This window comes from Archocentrus centrarchus, chromosome 19 (assembly GCF_007364275.1).
Source record: "Archocentrus centrarchus isolate MPI-CPG fArcCen1 chromosome 19, fArcCen1, whole genome shotgun sequence".
Classification (NCBI taxonomy): domain Eukaryota; kingdom Metazoa; phylum Chordata; class Actinopteri; order Cichliformes; family Cichlidae; genus Archocentrus; species Archocentrus centrarchus.
Genome location: NC_044364.1, coordinates 3061481 through 3079186, shown reverse-complemented (window position 1 = coordinate 3079186; position 17706 = coordinate 3061481). Strand labels below are relative to the sequence as shown.

Genomic DNA, 17706 nt, shown 5'->3' with positions numbered 1-17706 from the left:
TGCAAGAAAAAATAATTTTTATTAGAATAAAAAAATATAAGAACTATAAAAATTAGAAATATGTTTGTGTTTTTTGGTCTTTCAGCTCTTTATCACACTGTGTTTGAACATTAAACAATGCTGGCATTGATCTGCTGCTAACTGATCAACATCAGCTGCTGCCATTGATCAATGCCAACTCATTTGCTGATAAACTGATCTCTATCAAGCAAGGCTGCTATTGGCCTTTATGGATGTTCTTCAGATACATTATATGGACAAAAGTATTAGGCCACATCTTTAAATCATTGAAATGAGTGTTTTCAGGCCCATTATGTAAAATTACACACGTGGACGCACAGTTTGCCTTTACAAACATTTGTGAAAGCAGGGTCGCTCTAAAGAGCTCGCTGAATTCAAGCATGGTACTGTAATAGGATACCACTGTTTCACCAACTCAGTTCATGATATTTCTTCTCTGCTAAATATTCCACAATCAGCTGTAGATGGCATTATTGCAAAGTGGAGCTGTTTAGGAAACACAGCAATACACTGAAAAAGTGGCAAACCACCTGAGGTTACAGAGTGTTGTCGCCAAGTGTGTAAAAGTCGGCAACAATCTGCTGACTCAATAACCGCAGAGTTCCAAACTCCCTCTGGCATTAACATCAGCACAAAGTCTGCGCACTGGGAGCTTCGCTGGCTATGCTGGTGGCCCAGTACTTTTACATTGGTTAAATAGTCTCCTATTTCTCCATATAAATGAATATATTCCATGTTTAATTCTTTTTTTTTTGTATAAATTCAAGTCAAAAATTGTAATCAGTTATAAAAAAGCTGCTTGTGTTAGCATTTAATGTAGTTAGAATACTCCAGTCCTCCATTTGTTTTTATGCAGCTCAGATTTGCTTTTTACTTTCAGGCTCCCAATGTTTTCCAATTTTTTTAAAACATCCTAACACCAAATATATGTAAGCATCCCGAAGTGTGGGCACCGAGGTGGCTCAGCGGGTGAGCAGGTGACAACATGGCTTTGGTGCAGGTGGCCCGGGGGCGCCTCTGACCCATGACCCTTTCCTGCATGTCTTCTTTGTCTCTCTTCATTGTACATCATCTAAAAAAAAGGCCACAAAATATCTTTAAAAGTCAAAAAGCATCCCACAGTGTAAGTCTCTGTATCTGAGGTCACTCAGTTTCAGACTGAAGGAAAAACTAGAACAGGGCTTTATTTTTCCCCACATAAATGATGGTTTCTCTATTTGAAAAAAACGAGCCTACAGCGCTGCGGATAACTGTGCAAGCGGTCGATGTGGACAATACGAGTGTTGTATTCTTCATGTAGAGCCATAAATCTTCACCACCTTAAAGTGGATAAACAAAGTCATTGCTTGTGTTGTGGTACTAATCTTTGTTGTCAACGCGCGTCCGGCAGTCAACAAGACGACAAGGATAAAAGGACCACCCCCCCCTTTCACGTCGGTTACGCTGGCACCAAAAACACATAGAGTGACATCCGAAAACATTAGCGTGGGTATTCAAAGCAGCTTGAAATTCCATGAATAGTGTTCTTCATCTATTAGCTTGGCGCACACACAAATACACAAGGAGCCACACAAGCCAGCTGGTGCCAATCCCTAGCTGTATCTGGGTCAGAGCTAACAGAGATGAATCTAACAGAAGTTTCACATTGCCCCTCTTTCTTTCTTTCTTCTATTCCGCTGCTGCAGAAATGTAATTAATAACAGCAGCACTTTAGGGAGGGGGTGAAGAAGAGAGGTGGGTGATTGGAGAAGGAAGAGAGCCAAAAAAAAAATCTCAGGAGGCAAAGGGATATGAGAGACAATGACATATGTTGGCAAGAAATCCCAAAGATTCAGCACTGGGGTGTAAAAGTTTGATGCCACAAGGTGTGTGTAGCAATGTTAAGTGAACTGTTAAGTGCAATGAATCTTTCATGACTTTTTGGGGATTAGCAGCAACTGGATGCTATGTTACTCCAACTGCTTGGGGATGTGCCAGTGGGGGTGTCCAAAGGGTTTTTTTAATGGTGGGGAAACTTAGATCAGTATCCTAAATTGTAATAATAAAACATCCTGTGATGGTTTGACGTTACCTCATTCAGGAAGCAGTGAATGGAGCTAATTTGCCTTTTTGGAACATTACATATATTCATTCATCTGCACTTGTGGCGCTGCGAATGAGGGATGAATTATATGCAGTGAAAAATGGCAGCAGAAGCTGATGGATTCTTGTTGTCCCTGAAAAAAAATCACAAGTAATCAAGTGACTAATGAAGTTCATTAATTTCCACAGAAAGCAGTGTTTTAACTTTTATAAATGCTTCAACTGTTGTGACAGAACACGCAGTAATTACATAGGTTGGATAATAAGCTGTAAGTAATTTGTGGGAGGGGGGAAAAAACAACACTCACTATGAATGTTTCATGTTGGAAACTTTCTCCATGAATATTTCATCTGCAGAAATGTCAAAAAGAGAGCAGCATGGAGCAGAGTGGGCAGACGGCCTCATATTGTAGTGCTGCCCTGCTGCACTGAATGTAGTGATGAAAGAGACATGAGGCAGACTTTTTTTTTTTATTCTTATTTCTCCTGGGCAGAGTTATTTATGCAGAGGGCCGTAACTAAAAGCTGCATCTTGGTGTATCCAAGAAGAAACATTCAGTCTAAATGCCAAAAGCTGTATCACAATCTGCATGTGTGATTAAATCAGGCTGGACATTACATTAAGCTGGGTCAAACAATGCAATTTGTTGGACCGCCTCTAATATATATATATATATAGACACAATAGTTTTTCCACTTCTGTGTAGCGAGGGGCTAATTGGTGCTAAAAGAATTTAAACCTTTCCTGATTTACTAAGTGAGGCAAATGCTGATGTAAGCGGGAAGTCCTGCAGGTGAGGTACTGACATTGCACAAATTTATGAGCACTGACACCGACAGATCAATGCATTCTACCAAAGGCAGCATAGATTAGCATGTCAAGAATGAGCAGAGCTAATGATGGAACGACTAATCTACTAAACAAAGTAACAGCAGTTTTCAGGATGCTGTATTTTATTAAAGTCAAACAAAGGAAGCTGGCTCCACCACCTGTGGCAACAAAAGGTTTCTTCAAATCTACAATTAAATTCAGGAACACCTGACACATGGGTCTAAAGAAAGCATATGCTAGGGTGCCATAAGAGGAACTGTGGGACAGTATAAGGAGGTCAGGAGTAGCAGAGTATGTGGGGGTGTAGGAGGACAGCGTGGCAGTCGGGAGGTGTGTGGTTGGAGTGACAGATGGTTCAAGGTGGGGGTGGGATTACATCAGGGATCAGCTCTGAGCCCCTTCTTGTTTATGATGGTGATGTCAGGTGGTGACAGGTTGACTGATGAGGTCAGGCAGGAGTCTCTGTGGACTATGATGTTTGCAGATGACATGGTGATCTATAGTGAGAGCAGAGAGCAAGTGGAAGAGAGCCTGGAGAGGTGGAGGCATACACTAAATAGAAGAGGAATGAAAGTCAGTAGAAGCAAGACAGAATATGTGTGTGAATGAGAGGGAGATGGGTGGAAGGTGAAGATACAAGGAGTACAGGTAGTGGAGGTAGATAAGTTTGAATACCTGGGGTCAACCATCCAAGACAACAGACGGACAACAGAAGGATGAAGGGTGGATGTAGAGATGAGGCAGATGATCTGAGATGAGAAGAACATCTGAATGACGTCAGATCTGTCTGACTCACATTAATAGCCGTCCTTTCACAGACATTTCAGGATGTTATCATAGATCTGCAGAGGTGGCAAAAGTACTGACATTCTGTACTTAAGTAGAAGTACAAGTACTTATGTTAAAAAATACTTTAGTAAAAGTCGAAGTACTGGTTCAACTTCTCTACTTAAGTAAAAGTAAAAAAGTACAGGCTCTGAAATGTACTCAAAGTAAGAAAGTAAAAGTAGTTCTTTGGAGGATGTTTCTACCTGCTATTTTTGTGTAAAACTAACCGAACCTCATTATATATTATTGTAATAATATAAAATAATATTACATGAGAATACAAACGTTATTCCAATCTAAATTTTAATCCTAATGAATGCACTCAGCTTGAATCTGTTATGTAGGACACAAACTGTGAAAGGGAATTTAAACACAGCTCTGTTCTCTGTGTCCTCCATAGTAGAGGGTGACTGTGCCTCCACCTAAACACCAACATGAGGATACTCAGGGGTTACAGTGGGATTCAGAAGCTGGAGGAACCCTAAGATCAGCTGTAGTGTCTCTGCATGGGGAGAATCACAGCTTTCTGTTGTAGCTGCAGTAAATGATGTTGGTGTGCAGGCTGTGATCAGCTGACCTGCTGCTGCTGCTCTGAGGTTTACTGCTCTGTGTGGATGAAGTGAACTCACAAAGATGTAACCCAGTATTTCACAGCTATCTGAGCTGATCTCCATCCCCTACACTGACAGCATACAGGCTGTAGAAATGTTGGATTCAGTGAATGAATCTCAGCATCAGCAGCTTTGATTCAAACTCATCTCTGCTGCACTGATGTAACCTGTAACTCTGACCATGAACACAGTCTCTGTGCACCAACACAAAGCTTTACTGTAAATACAGTACAACAAGCTAACCTAAACTGCAGTATTTTCATAGAATCTTTGAATTACACAACGTCAGCATACTTCAGTTTATTTTCCAGTCCTTACCTTTAAATCTAACCTCTCTTCTTCCTCTCCTGTCCTCTTTCTCCATCTCTGAGTGAACTTCTCTCTCTTTGCTCTCCCTGAAATACAGCAGCTCTTCTTTTAGCTAGCAGACACACTGTGTAACAAACTGCACACACTTTGTGTGTTTGCTGATATTTGTTGAGCATTTAGAAACGTTGCATTTACCTGCCACACGTTACTCCCTTCGTGCTCGCTCCTCTTCAGTAGCGCTAGCTAAGCTGTTTATGTGCCGCAGCGCAACTTACGGACTCGGTCCGGCCCGCTGTAACCCCTGATTATAGCGCTATAAATGATACATTAATTATATGGCTTTGCGTATTTAATCCCTTTGTACGAGATAAGCCCCGATGATGGAGGATACGCCAGTACGATTGTCTCTTATGTGTTATTATTCCTCCGTTTAGGCTCAGATCGTTTGATGTTTGACGGCGCACTGACCGGAAATGCAAACTTCTCTCTGACGTGTTAAAAAGTAACTAGTCTGTTTGAAAATGTAAGAAGTAGAAAGTACAGATACTTGTGTAAAAATGTAGGGAGTAAAAGTAAAAAGTAGTCAGAAAAATAAATACTTAAGTAAAGTACAGATACCTGAAAAATCTACTTAAGTACAGTAACGAAGTATTTGTACTTCGTTACTTCCCACCTCTGTAGATCTGATTCTAGAAGGGAGGTGAAAATAAATGCAAAATACATGAAAGTGATGTTTCCAAGACATACAGAGGCTTTTTGTGCTCTCTGCAATTATCATTACAGACCAATCTCTGTGTAGACATGTGACTAAGACTCCGAAACACTGCGAATTGATCAGCTCACTGTAAAAAATAACTTTGCTGTCCATATTGCATCCATCCATATATGGGTGTTATATTTAGGAAGTATCCTCTCCTTTGCTTTTGTGTGTTTTTGTCCCATCTTCTTCCCCTCACCCCCAACCGGTCACAACAGATGACCCCCCCTCCCTGAGCCTGTTTCTGCTGGAGGTTTCTTCCTGTCAAAAGGGGAGTTTTTCCTTCCCACTGTTGCCAAGCGCTTCCTGTCCTGCGGCTTTGGCACTCATAGCTTTAAGCTACAATGAGGTGCTTGTTCTGATAACACGTCCTTCTGGCAACTGTCACAGCCATATCGGGTGCCTCATTAGTGAAGCCCAACAGCAGTTTTTTTTTAGCACCAAATAGATTTTTAGTCATGCAATCAGGACCGCAATAATAGTCTCAGTGATGTGCATTGTGTTGTCGTTGATATGTTTTATGCGGGCCTTTTTCTGTTTGTTGTTGGAAGTAGATTTCACGTGGGAGGCGTTTCAGTCTTTAGCCCTTGAAAGTCTTGAGGATGTATTATGGAGATGCCTTTCTTGTGGTTTATAGCTGAATGTTTTTAACTGGAAATATTGCATGAAAGTGTAGACAAAGAAAAAAAATTCCAAATCCAGCCTTCGCCCAAGGAAGAGTGAAGACATTAAAATCAATGACTTCTCGAGGTCTTCCTGTTGCGTGTACAGCGGGAATTGTTGCTCTCAACATAAACACGAATGCAGGTAAAAGAAAGAAAGGTTAAAACACTCATTTTGCTGTTAAAAAGCTTCCCATCATTCTGTATCTGTTCTCCCTGTTACTCCGCCTTCCACTCACTCTGTCCAATTGCCTGCATTCACCATTCAGTCCTCCATTTCAATTGGTCCATCCTGCTCAAGTATGACTCAGAAAGGTGTGTCGGTCTACTATGTGAACCAGCACAATGTGTGTTAGTGTGGGTGCGTTACAGAGTGCTGGCATGAGTGGGTGTTACCATGCTCTGTCATTTTGAATGATGTCATGTTTTTCCTCCGGACTTTTCAGTTTGCTCTGCTGTTCCTTTTTTTTTTGCTGTTCCCAAATTTGATGCAGATTCCATCTCTTCTCTCCACTTTCTTTGTCGCTTCCTGTCTCTTTGATGTTCTAAGCAGGACAGCAGAGCATTCAGGAATTCCACTTAAATCTTTTTTTGACTGTAACTATTTATGTTGACAATATTTTTTTTAGACTCAGTGTTTGCTGGATATCAAAACTTGGCATCCAGTCCTTGACAATGAAGGCTGACATATTTTTTTCCGGCAGACGCTGAGTCTCAAGGTTTACTACTGAACCATTCACCACGAAGGACAGGGGCATAAAAGCAGCCGCCGCATCCACCCAAACACCTGCTGCAGAAGCGTGTTACTTATTTCCATCCAGATCAACAACCTTTAAAAATGCATCGTTGCTGCTTTTACGTCCTGTGTCCTGCTCTTCCCTTCACAGCCATTCACATTCCAAACTTTAAGTCCACTTTAATCCCCCACATCTCATCCTTGACCTCCATCCATATCAATCCACACTTCTTGTCCCAGTCAACTGCAAATGACTGACAGAGCCTTCAGATACATTGAGAAGAGATCCAGCAGCCATTGTGCCAATGAATCAAAGCCAGAGCGGTGCCTCGTGTTGTTTTGAGATTCATTGTCAGGCCTCCTTTTCATAAGAGTAGTCAACACGGCATCCTTTCCACTTCACAACTTACTCGGGACACCTTCACATGCTCACCAGGTTCCGGGCAGCTGTAGGCGCTCCGTGTTCCAGAACCACACGTCACATATCCTGTCAAACCCAACCTGCCCACACCTACACGGTCACAGTCACACATAGTGCTGTGCTGTGGTGTTTTTACTCATCAGTCCAACAACCAAGGACCCTTCTTTTGTCTGTATTTCCCAAAACAAGACCAACTCGAAAATGTATGCATTTATGTTTTTGAGTGTGGCCACGTCCAAAAGCAACTCCCGAGCCAAAGTCCTCATCTTTTAGTGCCGTCACCCCCAAAGGTGATGGTGAGAGTGAGTGTAGGTGTTCTTGAAGGGAAGGTGAGTAACCAGGAGGAAAAGTTGGTCTTGGAGTTGCTTTTGGACAGGGAATAGTTTATGTCCTGTTTATTCTAAGAGTTACTTTTTTCTCTTGTCTGACAGACCCTCGGGCAAATGTTCAGCAGGGGTTTTAGATGTCCTTATAGCACTTAAAGTCATTAAGTCCACCTAAAGCCAAATGTCCACAGGGTGTGGCTGCACTGCATCCCGGTTGAGCTCTTGTGATGTGTACAGTGCACAGGTAAAATTTCAGGATCGCAGCATCTGTCCAGCCTCTTTTCTAAGATTGTTTAGGGTTAATTTGATGTCATTTCCTGTATAAATATATACAGCTCTTTTAGGTGGGTTAACAAATGCTTTGTGGTGGTACTTTAATTACTGGTTGACTTCAAAGCTATTTTGCCAATGAAAAAAATTCATAAACTCAAAAGTATCATCTTTCCCTAAAATGAAATGTAAGTAACACACATGTACTGTTGGTGTAAAGGAGATCGCTTCTGTTTTTTGCACATATACTTGGTGGATGCTCATATTAAACATGCCCAAAGTTTCAAATAATTAGGTCATTATGAGTGCATAAGGAAGCTAAAACAGCTTGATCCCAGGTTGATCCTATGAGCTCAAGACAGTGGAGTCAGTCTGAGATTACTTGATGAGACAGAAAACACTCAGACTAAAAAAATGACAAAAATTAGCACAAAACTACAAACAAAGATAGATGAATGAAGCCAGCGTGCATCCGTAGCTTCAAACAGCAGCAGATCGTCTGTGTGGGTAAGACGGGGACGCAGCTCAACAGCCAGACCCGGTGGACATTAACTGTAAAAGTAACAGCAGATGAAGCTTAAATAATTGGTTAGGTCTGTTTTGTTTGGCCCCGGTATGAACCCCAGCATTTTTAGGGTGCCTTTTCACCTTAGAGGGAGAACAGTTCTAAGTCCCTGTCCCTTTGCCCTGGCCGGTCTGTTACACTGTTACACAAAAGTGGTGTCACAAGTGAGGATGGAGATGCAGAGAGCAGACGTGACCTTCACAGACAGCTCGGTCATGGCCCCTCTATGCATTTGCGCTCATCCTCATTCCTTTTCAAAGCTTAGAGAGGAGGCTCCACCTGGCACATCAGTGAAGGACGTGCAAGAAAAGGGTGAAGTGGGGACAGAGGGAGGGAAAGTGGGAGCTGAGACTAAATAATTTTTCATTCCCCTGAATATTTTGGTAGCTTGCTGGCATAGAGGGAAAAAAATCCATTGCCAGCTTTGATTGAAAGCAGGAGCTGTGCGAGCTCTATTCCTCATTAGTAGAAGCTTTCTTTTCTCCGCGGAGGCGAAAAGAGCAGTGGGAGCGAGAGCAGGGGGGGTCGGGGGCAGCCAGTGTAATTTGGCTCCCTAAACTTTCACCTTCTCCTCTCTCACTTGATTCGCTCTGCTCCTCTAGAGACTAGCTGAGCTTTAGCCAAAAGGTTTATGCCTCTCACTTCCTTCTCCCTTATCCCCTTGTTGGGTCTCGCCCTCGCTGCCACAGCCATAATATTAAGGGCAAGGATGACTTTTTCAGGGAGAGGAAAGTGACCCAAGCTTGCTGAGTAACTTTAGCTCTGGTGTAGTAAACTTTTTTTTCCTTGGCCCTATATTTGAATGTTTTACTCCACAGGAAAGTAAATAGGACAGTAGGATGAAAAACACCATGTTATGCAGAATATCTAAATGAATGAGGGGGATGTAAGAGGAGGTAAAAGCAAAATTACTGCTCCTGTGTGTGTGTGTGTGTGTCTGGCTTCGCTCGCCCTGCACCTGCAGACAGTAAGTAGAGCAGAGTAAAAATATTTGCTCACCCAAAGATGATGGAGGAGCTTGTAAATGTGAACTCCCAGTGAATGAACTGAGCTGTTGCATCCCACGAGGGCCGTACCTAACTGCCCCGTTTCAAAAGCGTGTGTCCCAGACATTTTACACCTGCTTTATCACCATCCATTCAGCGCCCATATGGTGAAACATCCAAAAGCATAGTGTGGTTTATTAAGGGGGGGGAAAAAAGCAGCTGTCAAGATGAGGGAACGTTGGTGCGGAGATAATTCCAGGTTGTGTCCTGCTGAAAAACAAAGCAGGTGACAGAATGTGTCAGCTTGTGTTAGCACATTAATTTGAAAAGCCAGACCACTCACACCAGAAGCCACATCGTTTTCACCGTCTGGCACGCACATGTCTGTAGGTAATCCACAGCAGTCCAACTCCACCACTGGCTGCCCCGTGGCTCTCCCTCCACCGCTGATATTCAGGTTCATTGCTCCTGCTGACAATATCAATAATCACCAGCAGGCACAAATATAGAATAAATTCGCTTCAATACACTCGGCAGAGTTCAGACCCCTGTTAAACCTCAACTCTGCATGATTTACCTCAACAGCAGCACAGACAACAAAGCAGGTTTATATCACAGGCAGGCCTGATTTCTTAATGTTCTGTGCTCATATGTCTGATTGATCTTACGAGGCATGAGCACAAAGTTTCAGGAAGAAACCCCTAAAAATCAAAAACCTTGAACTTATTTCAATTTGTCCAATTCAAAGTCATCTCCTCAGGCATGACTGAACAGCCACCCCTCTCTGTAAGTCCCCTGGAGGACCATTTTTGGCATGCTTGCACATGCAGAAAAGTCGTGCATCCATGCTTTATTGGTAAATATTTCATCATAAGATTTGTTTCAATAAAAAAACAAAGAATAATCAGCTGCCTCTTTCCCATCCCATTGTCTCCTGATCCACTCCAAGACAGCGGAGCTGAAGTTGAAACAGCTGAATGACGTTGAGGACTTCTTATAAGACATACCAGCCTGGCCATAGGGAACCACTAGATGGGAAGGAAATGAGTTAACTGGTTAGCAGCAACTGGCCTTTCAAAATAAAAGCAAGGGGACTGTCCAGCAGTAAAGAAAAAAAAGTGTAAATGAACTGCAAAACAGATTTGGTAGTCAGTCAGTTTGCTGTTAATCTAAGTCGACTTAATGATAAATTTAATCTCACATAATAACTGAGACATATCACATCATTGCACTATTCTAAGCTTCTATTTTTAGCAGAAACATCAGAGTCGGTCTCTAATTCCAGCTGCTGCAATGTTGTTAGTCTTTGTTTAGTGTGCTGTCAATGAAATGAAGAATCTTCTACACAAAACTCTTACATCAGAAGCCTTTCAGCAGTTCATATGACAGGAGATCAAATCATTCTTCACTAACTTAACACTGAATCCATTTTTTAAACCCTAATTAATTAATATATACAGTATTTCTGCTGCTATAAAGAAGCCGTTACATCAGATTGACGTGTCTGACAGCCCTCAGTAGATTGCTCACCCGTTCCCTTTGTTGTATAGTGAAAATGTAAGGTATGCTATACATAATTATAGCAGAGGTGAGTTCATCCACTTGAACACGTTTGATCCGGCCTTTGATTTATGTGTTTGTGCCTGCAGTTAATTTTGATGAGAGCAGTATTTGAATGTGTCATTTTAATTCTGAAATTATTGACGTGTTTTAATTGGATTTCTGTCTTTGTTTATAGTTAGTTAGTACTGCTTTCCATGCAGTACTTGAACACACGATAATTTTGGTTTAAAGTTGAATGTGGAGATCATCAGGGTTCTCTCTAGTGTTAACGAGGTTTCTGCAGGGCAGCCATGAATGGTTTTTGATTTCGACTGCCATAAATACAAATTTGAACTTATTGTGCAGATATACCACAGCTCAAATATAATACAGCATACAGTAGTATGTTTATTCTATGCTGATTTTACTGCCTGTTCTCTATAAGTGGAACTCCTCTGATTTGATAAGGAACCCTCTCGGCACACACCAGGATCTGGACACACACACACACACACTGGGAATAGTCTCAGCTCAGCACAGCTGCAGTCACAGCTAATTGGGCAGACAGGGAGCGCTCACAGCACCCAAAGGATTTTTGATTTTTGAACATGTATGTGAGTGATTTCCCCCCCCCCCATACGCGTGTGACCTAGAGCCTCTCCTTCACTGATGGAGTGTTAGGGTGATAGATGGAGCAAGTCTCCTTTCTCTTCCTCATCCTAATTCCCAGCCTATCCATCCATCTATCCATCGTCTCTGGACAAAGGGAAGGGGTGAGGAATAAAGTGATGGATGAGTACGGAAAACTTCTCTAATGTGCTGCGTTCTTCTCCTGAGAGGAGGGGAATGAAAGAGATGAGGAGAGGTTGAGTCACATGATGACAGAGGGAGAGAGGGCTTCGTCTCCATACTGGAATATCCTGACAGCTCCCCTGAAGTCGCTCTCAAACACATGTTGAGGTTTGCTGTTTGTCTCTCGTCGTGCTCGCTCAGGGGAGAGTTATTAAAAAAAGGAAAAAGAAAGAAAAGAAAATTAGATCAGAGGGGAGGGGGTTTGATTTGATTAATGGTGACTCCAGACCACAGGAGTGCTTGGCTGTAGTCGCTCTTTCTCTCTCTCTTCATTATCTGATTGGCCTTCTCTTTTTTGCATCTCTTCCCATAGTCTCATATTCTTAATGGGAGTCGACCATTGTGAGTGATTTTAATGCACTGATGTCCCACTAACCACTTTTTTCACAGGCTTTGTCGACTAGTCCTCAACACAGCAGCTCTACTGTATGTTGTCCTAGTATAATACCTCCTATCTCACTTTCTGAACACCACTTCCTCCTCCTCCTCCTCCTCCTCTTCCTACTCCCCCTTACCCCTGCCTTCCCCCCACCCCCAACCATTTCCCACTTCCAACAGAAGCTCAGAGTAAACCCTACTACTCGGATTACTCCCCCACCCGCCTTCTCATCCACAAGATGTGCACCAGCCACTACCTGGACCTGTTCATCACCATCGTAATTGGGCTCAACGTCATCACCATGTCGATGGAGCACTATCAGCAGCCTAAGGTCAGATTTCTGGGAAAAGGATGGTGGTGGAAATAGCAGCCAGTCTGCTGGCGTACTCTTTGGGGAAAAAAGATCTGGTTTCAGTTTTCTACTTCTGTTCACCCGGCTAAATAAAAGCTAAGCCATCATCGCACAGCCTGTGTGCCTGCACGTAAGCAAAGCCTACTGAGCCAGTACTGGGTCTACTCATAAGTAAACCAGAAATAAAAATGAAAATAGTGATGAAATATACACTCACTGGTCATTTTATTAGGTACACCTGTTGAAAAGCTTGTTAACACAAATATGTAAACAGTTCATCACAAGGCAGCAGCTGAATGCATCTAAGAATATAGACATGGTCACGATGACCAGCTAATATTCAAACTGTGCCCCAGGATGGGCAACAAAGGTGATCTAAGTGACACTGAACGTGGCGTGGTTGTTGGTGTCTGATCTGAGTATTTCAGAAACTGCTGGTGCCTGGGGTTTAGAGAAGATGGTCCTAAAAAGAGAAAACATCCAGTGAGCGTCAGCTGTTACCTTGTTGATGCCAGAGGTCAGAGAAGAATGGCCAGACTGCTTTGAGCTGATAGGAAGGCAAAAGTAATTCAAATACCCACTCGTTACAACCAAGGTATGCAGAAGAGCATCTCTGAACAGACCTCAGGTCGAACATGTCGAACCTTGATGCAGATGGGCTACAGCAGCAGAAAACCACACCGGGCCACTCCTCTCAGCTAATAACTGTGGATTGCAGGGTCAGAATTTGGCATAAATGCTGTGAAAGTGTGGATCCATCCTGCCTTGTATCAACAGTTCAGGCTGGTAATGGTGGTTGTGCAGTGGTGGTTAGCACAGCTGTCTCACAGCAAGAAGGTCCGAGGTTTGAATCCACCTTGACGAGGTCTTTCTGTGTGGAGTTTGCATGTTCTCCCCGTGTTTGTGTGGGTTTCCTCCCACAGTCCAAAGACATGCAGTTAGTGGGGTTAGGTTAATTGGTGATTCTAAATTGGCCACAGGTGTGAATGTTTGTCTGTCTCTCTGTATTAGCCCTGCGACAGGTGGGCGACCTGTCCAGGTGTACCCTGCCTCTCGCCCTATGATCAAGAGGAGGTCATCTACCAATTGGTCCGTGGTTCGATCTCCAGCTTCTGTGGTCTGCATGTTGAAATATTGTTAGACAGGATACTAAACGCTGTGAGTGTGAGTGTGTCAGTGTTAGGTTAAAAGCATTTAGGCGTAGAAAAAGAGTTTATATGAATGTTTCAAAAGCATTTCAGCCACACTAAAGTCAGTTAATTCTTTCAAATTTTGCTGCCATAAAAATGATATAAGTTGAATATTGGCGAGGCACGTTGGCTGTTAAAGACTTCATTCTTCAGGTCAGTGGCGTCTAAAACTGTTTTTGGAATTCTAGTTTAATCTTCCAGGAACATAAGGTTTATAGCTTCGGATACTTTAGGAGACAGTGTCAGGTGTACAAGCTTTTCCAGCAATAATAAAATACTAATGAAAATAAAAACAGCCTCAACAGTTCTTTGAACGAGGCTGAGAAAGGGATAAAGTCATCAGGGAAAACAAATGAAAGTTAGATAAGAACTGTAAAAAGCCTGGCTAGAAAGGCTGAGGTGAACTGTAGAGGGAGGTCAAAACAATAAATAAAGGATTATTGGACCGTCAGTAAAATAGAAAAAAAATCATATTAAAGGACTTTAAATAATGCTGCAAACTTTAGAGAGTTCAGGTAACCAGGGTTACCCCAAATCCAGTCCGTTAAATAAAAGGTAATTATATGTATCCTGAGAATCACTGAGGTCTGGTATGGATATTTAGGATTTATAGCCCATATTTTAATCACCATCAGGCAGCCGTTGCAACTGGGATTTTCCCAGCGCTCATTTTTGAAATATACAGTACCAGTCAAAAGTTTGGACACACTCAGAACTGAGACCTGAAGGTGGCTGCATAAAAAACGGTGACTGAGGGAAGTAGTGGCTCAAGTTACAGCAAAGAACATCTGAGATCCATGCAAAAAGCACAGGAGTGATAGGGTAGATAAGTAGGTAATAAGGCAGATGTAGAGCAGGAAGTAGCTGGATCTGAACATCATGGTAAGGATATCAGAAAAAAGTCTAAGTATTTGGACAGTGTCACAATATAATGCTTATAATGTTGCCTCTGACTGAAAATCCACTGTGGCGGTGTACCAAGGTGCGGGCTTTCAGCTTTAATTCAAGGGATTTAATAAAAGTGTTGCAGAAACTGTTGAGGAATTAGAGCCATTTTTACACACAGTCCCCCATTTTCAGATGCGCAGATGTAATTCAGTGAAAAGCAGTTTCACGGGCAGCCGAGGCCCATTTTATTTCAAATTAAGATCTGGAGTTGATTCCAAGTGTTGAACTTGCATTTGGCAGCCGTTCACTGGAACTCTCAATATGAGGTCCAAAGAAATGCCGATGCAAGTGAGGGAGGCTAAAAAAACTAAATTAACATATCAGAGAGACATCAGAAACTTCAGGAGTGGCCAAATCACCAAACTGGTCCATTTTTAAAAAGGATGAATATGATGGACGGCTCAGCAAGAGTTCTTCCCATGGTTCAGAAAAACAACCTCACAACAACAAGAGACGCCTTCATGAATGGAAATGCAGAGAGTTTACAACAAGGTGCAAATCACTGGTTACACTCAGGAACAAAAAGGCCACAATTAGACTTTTATCATAAAGCATCTAAAAGAGGCTGCGCAGCTCTGAAGGAAAGGAACTTGGACACATGAAACTAAGATTAACTTGTACTGTAATGATGGGAAGAGAAAATGATGGAGGAGGAGAGAAACCGTCTGTCTGTCAAACATTGTGGAGGCAGTCTTTATGGCTGCCAGAGGAACTGGGTCACTCATTTATTGATGATGCGACGCTACTAGGAGTCGAATACAAGGTTTTACTCTCTGTGACTGAAACGGATTTTCATCTAAGTGTTAAAGAAAGCCCTTATATTTAAAATAATTCCAGTTAGTCCAGTTACTTTTACAGCTTCTGGAAATGAGGGACGTTATATCAGAATGGCTGTAATTCCTGAACAGTTAATGTTTTTATTGCGCCTCTTGAATAAAACCATAAGGTCGCATCTTTATTGTTTGATTTAAAATCCGTTGCGGTCGTGTCCAACGGCACAATTACAAAAGATTACAATAAATGTAACAAAATACATTTTCCTGAGGGGATCAATAAAGTTTCTTTGATTGCCCTTAAAGTAGAATAGACTGTTAAGTAGAAAAAAATAGATCTTGGGATAGAGAGATTTATCGCACACTGGTGCCAACTGTTAGTTGATGCGTTGCCACCAGTGAGACTTGAGTCCAGTCCCTGCTGATCACCAGTTCTCTCTACAACTCTCTGCTAAAGGTCAGTTTTTACATGCAGATGGGAAATGTGAATTCTCCCTCCAGCAAAAATGGGCACTTTGATTCTAATGGGCTTTTCATAGACAGCGAGGGAGATGTGATCTATTCATGTACAGGCTAATTCTGAAGAAAGGACACAGTTTGCAATATGGACTCTTTGGTATTTTGTGCAGCACCAAAGTGGTTTATTTAAGCTGCAGAAATAACCAGCATAACAAGCCATTTAGTTTAAATCAGTGTTTTCCCATTAAAATATGAAAAAGATAGCAACGAGGTGAGATCATTTCATTGGTTTCCACTGCCGTTTCAGCACATTTTAATAAATAATGAAAACCACAGTTCACAATGTGGCGGAACAGAGAAATTTTAATGCCGGGTTTACAGACTTGTTAAAATGGATACATTTGCACTTTATGAATCTGTAACATTTTATCATTTCTCTCTCAGGAGCTGGACGAAGCACTGAAGATCTGTAACTACATCTTCACTCTCATTTTCGTCCTGGAGTCTGTCTTCAAGCTGGTTGCCTTCGGCTTCCGACGCTTCTTCAAGGACAAGTCAGTATATAAATGTGCTCCGAGCTCCCTGAAGCGGCACGCTGACCTTTCCCAAACTGACACAGATCAACCAGAGATCCTGAATAAATATTTGCCTCCCGTTTTAGGGTTTTGACATTTGGGTGGATGTGAGATTTTAAAAGATGAGTGGTTGAAGGGACTTGTCTCTAACTTCTCAATCATGTGGCAAATCTGAAAAAGTGAAATGAGCTTTTTCTAATGTGCTCCAGTGACTGGTTCTCAGTGAGGCCTGTATGATTACAAACAGCCTTGTTAAACACCAATAAAACACAACTGCCTCAGATGATTTCATAGCTTTGAAATCCCTGGCTTCCTGCTGAAAACCACACAATAATACACAAACACAATCTCAACGGCACTGATGCACGCTGGCACACACAGCATATAAACAAACACACACACTAGCACACACAGCTCAGTGGAGACGTCGTGTTTTTGGACCAGAGCTGACCACCTAGGAGTCCGCGATGTCTGATGCCTTTGCCAGAGCAGACCGTTATCCCTTTATTTTCACACACAGGTACACATGCAGCAGCAGCACTTAGCCAGAAACCTCAGAGCTAATTTGAAAATGCAGAACTTCAAGTTGATTGATTAATACAGTCGATGTAGTTAGTGAGACAAAGCTTCACACGGATTAGAAAGGATGAAATAACGAGGTTACTGCGACCACCCACCCCTCCCTTCAGGTTTTTCACATTCACTTTGTTCCAAACTTTATTGAACAGCAACTTCAAAATTAAGTCTTGTCAGCATTTTGTGGACCATGACTTTCTTTATATGCCTAACAGAAACAATTTTATTGCTGCTTTTTTTCTTTTAAAAATTGCCTCATAACACTTAACTGATCGCACAAGTTCTACTTTAAGTGTGCATGACGAAAGCTTTGGCTCAAGTTTGGAACACTGAAGTGATGCATGATACAGAATCCTTTGAGTGTCACTTCAAAAGGATGTATCCAGGTGTTGTATCAGGATTCGTGGATACAACACCCAGGATTCTGCTTTTTATTGGGCTGCATGGTGGTGGAGTGGCTCGCACTTTTGCAACAAGGTTCCTGGTTCCTGGCTGGGGCCTTTCTGTGCGGAGTTTGAATGTTCCCCCTGTGTGTTTCTTCCTGGCGCTCTGACTTTCTCCCACAGGCCACAAACATGCATGTTGGGTTAACTGGTGATTCTAAACTGTCTGTGAATATGAGATAGAAATAGTGCTGAATGGTTAGGTGTGACT

General features: G+C 42.2%; 1 protein-coding gene across 1 annotated transcript in view; it reads left to right on the top strand.

Annotated features, from left to right (window-relative positions):
* Positions 1-17706, top strand: part of cacna1g (calcium channel, voltage-dependent, T type, alpha 1G subunit) — a 304885-nt gene that overhangs the window by 263089 nt on the left and 24090 nt on the right. Inside the window, 2 exon segments of the mRNA XM_030755883.1 lie at positions 12359-12510; positions 16346-16455. Of these exon segments, the coding sequence (XP_030611743.1) occupies positions 12359-12510; positions 16346-16455 (262 nt within the window).